We start from the raw sequence: 5570 nt of genomic DNA on the forward strand, positions 1-5570 counted from the left end.
ACTTAAGAACAAATCTGTGCGTACGAACGGTTCTTGTATGAGGCCCAATGAGTGGGCAGAAGTATATACTTAACCCACCACTTCTCCTTCAACCTTATTCCCATAACTTCTTACTCCTCCATAAAAATATTCTTAATTTCTTAAAAATTAATGTATCCAACAACACTATCACTTGCAACTAGGGTGTCCCAATCTGACATTGATATCGGATATCGGTCCGATATCAGCCAAAAAAACAACTATCGGATTTTATGGGCCTGCATCTAAAATCTCTGATAAATAAGCACTCTGAGAGAAGCGGCCCACTGACTTCGCTCCAGCATTTCTATCCAGCAGCGCTTGGATCCAGCATGCAGAGCCAACGTGRTCACAACAACACGCTGCGGTAACAAAGTAGCAAGAAGTAGGAGCGATGTTGGCAGTACTTTCTGTTTTCATTTGCAACCCAATAGTCTCAGCTCCGCTCCGACACACTGAGGAGGAAGGGTATGCAGGAAGGAGATCATGCAATAAATCCAGTGATAAATGTGGAGGTCAGAACAAAAATTAATAAATTCTGTGAAAGACAAACTGCAAAATCTGCTAAAAACATTGACATAAAAACTTTTGATATCTATGGTTGAAAGTGTATCGCTGTAGTCTTTTTGAAACTTCTGATTTCAAAATAAAATCCACRTGTATCGTGTGTGTGCACATATGCTTCATGCTACATGTTGCCATCTGCTTCCCAAACAGAACGATACATTCTGACAGCATTTATGTAGAAATATATCCATATATTTATTAATATAGCTGGGATTATGGATGTTGTGCTCGTTCCTCTTCCTGTTGGTGCGACGTAATCTTTAAAAATTGACTCCGGCGTCCGGCAGAAATAGGATTGGATCTAATTTTGCCGGCACCGTCCACTCACCGCCGCCGTGCAGAGCCAGTGTAACCACTCTCATTGATTAGAATGGGTGCATATTTGCTGCARAGGTTGGAGCGGAGCCGGACCACATGTAGTGTAAATAAGTGGTTACGAATTTGACATCAGCAGAATGCTGCCCGTGGATTAGCTCTGGGATTGATTGACAGAAGAAAGGAGAGCGCAGCTTTTGTTTTGAAATACGAGCGAACAGTGCCAAAACTGTGCTCCCTGCAGCAGTGAGAGGCTAATCTCCACATGATGCATGATTTATTTTTTGCTCGTTATTAGAGTGATGCTTAATCTGTTAACACACTTGTTTTAGTGTAGATTAAGTGCAATGACCACGTTGTTTTGGGCACAGTCAGTTAAGCTGGACCTGTGGACTCTTAACTTTGAACAGTTGGACATTGAAACATAATGTGGGGTTTTGTTTTGTCCCCACCTTCAGTTTTTCCCACCATAAAGAGGCACCAGACTGACAGATAGTAAAAAAAACATTTTGATTGACTTTGAATTGTTATTTTACACTTTAAAAGTAAATTTTGTTTTTATTTTGTTTCATTTTTCAGGGTATTCTAATTCATTTAATTTATTTTATTAAATTGAATAATGTTCTTCACTTTAAAATGTATGTGATCCATTGGTTAAAAATAAATGGGTCAATTTTTCTCATACCTACTCTTTTTCACTGTTTGACTCGATCAAGACTTTTATAAGATTTTACACTATGGTGGAACTAATACTTTTAGGTTTAAGCCAGTAATTCATGACACACTTTAATGACCAGTCTGATGTTGTTCTCTGTGTTTCCTGTTGTTGCAATAAAACTCAGCTGATCATTCCATGAACTACCTTCATTCTTGGACCACATATTTCTGTCTTTGTTAAATAAATATTTCCATAACACACACTAAAAAATAGGTAAAAGTTTGTGATTCATACTGATATGGTATCGGGCCAATATCAGTATCGGACAATTCTCAAAGTTGCAATATTGGTATTTTATCGGAAGTGAAAAAGTTGCACTGGGACACCCCTACTTGCAACTACTTTTTGTTTAAAAGCCATTAAACTTGAGACAGTTTTGTTTCAAGATTAAACTGTCAATTTACAAGTTTTCCCTTAAAACTTATTTGAGAAAAAATAAAGTAAATTTGTATTTTGCAACACAGTTGAACAATTTTCATTATTTAAGAGCAGATCAAATCAAATCAAATCGTGATTAATCGATTCAGAACCTTATAAATCGTAAYTGAATCGATTTCAGGCAACTAGCCATGATACCCAGCCCTTGTTTAAAGACACATTCACATGTAAACACCACAAAAAAATAAAATAAAAAAACAAAAATAAAACTCACTTGTGATCTGACTCTGATAATCGTCAAAAGAACGAAGCACTCCTTCGAGCTTAGTGATGGTAGCAGTCAGCTCATCCTTCTTCCTTGACAGTTCAGACATTTTTCTTTGGTTTTCAGCATCTAAATTTAATAAAGAGAAGCAGACAAGCATGATGAACAACAACTTTAATTTGGAGTATGTTTTAGTTCTTGCTTCTGAACACCTTTCACAGTTGTAAGCTTTCAATGAACACTACTGACARGGTCAGTTAGGCGTCCACAATAAGAGACATTGTTCTGCAGCAGTTTTATACAAGCCTTGTTAGTGAATATTTGTCCACTGTACCATTGTAAAAATGGAAGGGAAGCTCAAAAGAAGCCTGGGACAAGGCACATGTCTGCACTTTGGCTGTAAAGACGGCAATGTATCTGCTGCCGTTCTCACCGGGGCTGTTCTCCATGATAGCCAGTCTCTGAGAACAGAGATTAGCATCGATATCAAATGCAGAGCTGTACAAACACAGAATGAATAAAATGGATTTCATTTGAGAAATTCTACTCACACTAATGTGGGAACTTCCGTCTTTTAGGATAATTTGAATGCTGCTTGTTTTCCCTTCAAATAGAGGAAGGTTTCTGCTCTCTTCACCTTCAGGACATCTTATCGACACAACCACCTTCCCTTTCAGGTCCTGTCCAGCTGAATTACCAAAGTTGTCCTGGAATGAAGAAAATAATTTAGTGTCATTTAGGGTGTCAATACATTTCACATGAAATAAATCTGTTAAAGTGAATCATATTAATCAGAAAGTCGACATTTTCATTTGTCTGTAGTAAGTGAATTTTGGGTCTTCTGGGAAAAACAGCTCACCATTATCTTCAGAGTCATGTTCTCAACCAGGATTCGGCTGGAGATGTCGGTACTGTAGGAAACAACAGGGGTTGGTGGCTGAGACTCAGGTCCCAGTTTGACAGGCTGATTGGCCACAACATTTATGCTGATCTGGGAAATGAAAAACACTTAGGTTGGACGGTGTTCTACAGCCCTGCAAAGCTTTCAACAATTACATCTCTCTTGGCTTAAAAAAATGAAGAACAAACTTTTGCATACATGTATAACACCTTCATTTTTTAAATAATCTTCCTGAATTTATTTTATTTTACAAGAAGCTGTTTTAGGGTTTCAAATGGGACCCAAATTTGAACTTGGGTTTGATTTTCTACGGAATCTTCTTCATTTGTTTGAATCAATAAAAGACGATCTTCACAGTTAATCGATCTTAGCTTAGTCAACACAAAAATAGCTATAGCTAGGCTTAGGCTGGTTTGACGGTATTTTGGTATACCGTGGTATTAAAATATTGACGGTATTTAAAAACTTGATGTAATTGTCACGTGAGGTGATGCAATAAATTTCCACAAGGCTGCTATGAAAGCTGGGACATAAACACTCTAGGCTCTTTCAAGAGCATGTTCCATGGGTTAAAGCGAAAAAAAATCTTTACTGAAATATTTTTCATTCAGAACATACCATTGTGCCAAGCAATGACGACCCTCAACTGGATGTTTAAAACTAAGAACATTAAAAACTTTACCCAGTAAACAGGTAAAATACTGATAACCACCAACAGTGAATTTAGGAGGCATTTCTTTGCCTGATTTAATGACAGGTCCACTCATAACAAACTGACATGGCATCATGCAGCCTTCAGAACACAAACTAACTCTGTGCCAAACAATGGTGACATAAAGAAAATAACTTTTGTCAGTGTTGTCAGCTTGTATTATGAAAAACTGATACATGGATGTTTGGAACTGGTTAGAACACAAATGATGGATGGACATATTTATTTATTGACCTTTATTTGACCAGACAAATCCTAATTATTTATTTGAAAATTATAGCAAATATCTGTCTGTTGCACAGAACTAAATAACTTGAAAATACATTTTTTATTAGTTAGATTTATTTTTTTAAATTACTATTTTTAAAACTGTTATTTAAATTGTTCAAGCTCATGTAATCATTTAATACTGTTTATACATATTTGATCATTTATTGAATTACATTTATCACAGTATAGATCTAAATATAAACAAGCAGTGAAAAATGAAATTGGTAAACTACAGAAACATTTGAAACACGCTCACCTGGAGAACATGGTGCTGTTCTCCTGGCGAGAATGAGGAGATAAACGTTAAACGGAGACTCATCTTTGCTTTAATGTGGGACAAACAAATGTCCGTCAGTGAATCTGACTCGCATCATGCACGCTGGGGCGCACCAGGCGGTCTCAGCTTGGTTCATATTTTGGTACACACGTAGAACGCATGCATCCTAATCAGCAATGGAGGGGTTTATATTTGGCGCTTACGTTATTGTAGTAAAACAGGACATGTGGCAGAACACTTTATAACTTGTGAAATGTAGAATAGGAGAGCAAAAGCAACACGGACAAACAAACTGAATTTTGCGCGTCGCGCGCAGCCTTTGCACAACGAGCTTGGTCACGCACGCAAAGTTGTACATATCTGTTGGATAACGGCGCTCTGAGCCCAAATATTTAATATAAAGTTAACTTTTATAGACCAAAGTCCAAGGAGTGAAATGAGGGAGGAGCGGTTTCACTCAGGACTGACCGCTGCACTGCTCCTGCAGACTTCTTACCTGCTGGCTTTACTGACCCRCCCTCCGCTGCTTCGCTCTGATTGGATAAAAGTGTGCTGGGGTTTGTTTCATTTGTTGGAAGTAGTGGTGCGTTTAGGGGTAAACTGGGGCGGGTTTAACATCACCGCAACAGTGCCCCCCCCCTTACGGATGATGGAAATCTGTATCTGTCCTGGCYACATTCAAAGTGACGGAAATCCGTGGTAGTGACAGAGAACTTTAAGCCCTGATGTTCTGACCACTTTGGCTCATTCAAAAGACAAGCCAGGGGGCAGAGAAACCCCCATCTGTCATGCCTCTGAACTGAGAGGTGGTGACAGAAAYGTTTTCTGAAAAGGTGGGCCATTATAGTGCTGACTGACAGCAACAGGGATCACCCAGACACAGGTTTCTTAMATCAAACCACCATAGCTGGATTACTTTTGGATTTAAACTTTCAGCCTTTTTTTTTTTTTTTCAATTTTGTGTTGAGACAAGCAAGATCCTTGCTGCAGACGAAGAAATGACACAGGCACAAAAACTGGCTAAAAGTATGCTGCAGTGCAGGTACAACCATGGTAAGACTCAGATTATTTTTGAAAATTAAAATCATAAAAAGACGTATTTGACCGTATTTTGATCTGTTCAACATAATAAGTATATACTGTATATAC

At 38.1% G+C, this 5570-nt stretch overlaps 1 protein-coding gene across 1 annotated transcript in view; it reads right to left on the reverse strand.

Annotated features, from left to right (window-relative positions):
* smchd1 (structural maintenance of chromosomes flexible hinge domain containing 1) overlaps positions 1-5570 on the reverse strand; it is a gene marked incomplete in the record, with an annotated part of 41856 nt that overhangs the window by 9781 nt on the left and 26505 nt on the right. Inside the window, 4 exon segments of the mRNA XM_014013296.1 lie at positions 2271-2390; positions 2596-2722; positions 2813-2968; positions 3121-3252. Of these exon segments, the coding sequence (XP_013868750.1) occupies positions 2271-2390; positions 2596-2722; positions 2813-2968; positions 3121-3252 (535 nt within the window).

Source organism: Austrofundulus limnaeus, unplaced genomic scaffold (assembly GCF_001266775.1).
Source record: "Austrofundulus limnaeus strain Quisiro unplaced genomic scaffold, Austrofundulus_limnaeus-1.0 Scaffold100, whole genome shotgun sequence".
In the NCBI taxonomy this organism is placed as follows: Eukaryota; Metazoa; Chordata; class Actinopteri; order Cyprinodontiformes; family Rivulidae; genus Austrofundulus; species Austrofundulus limnaeus.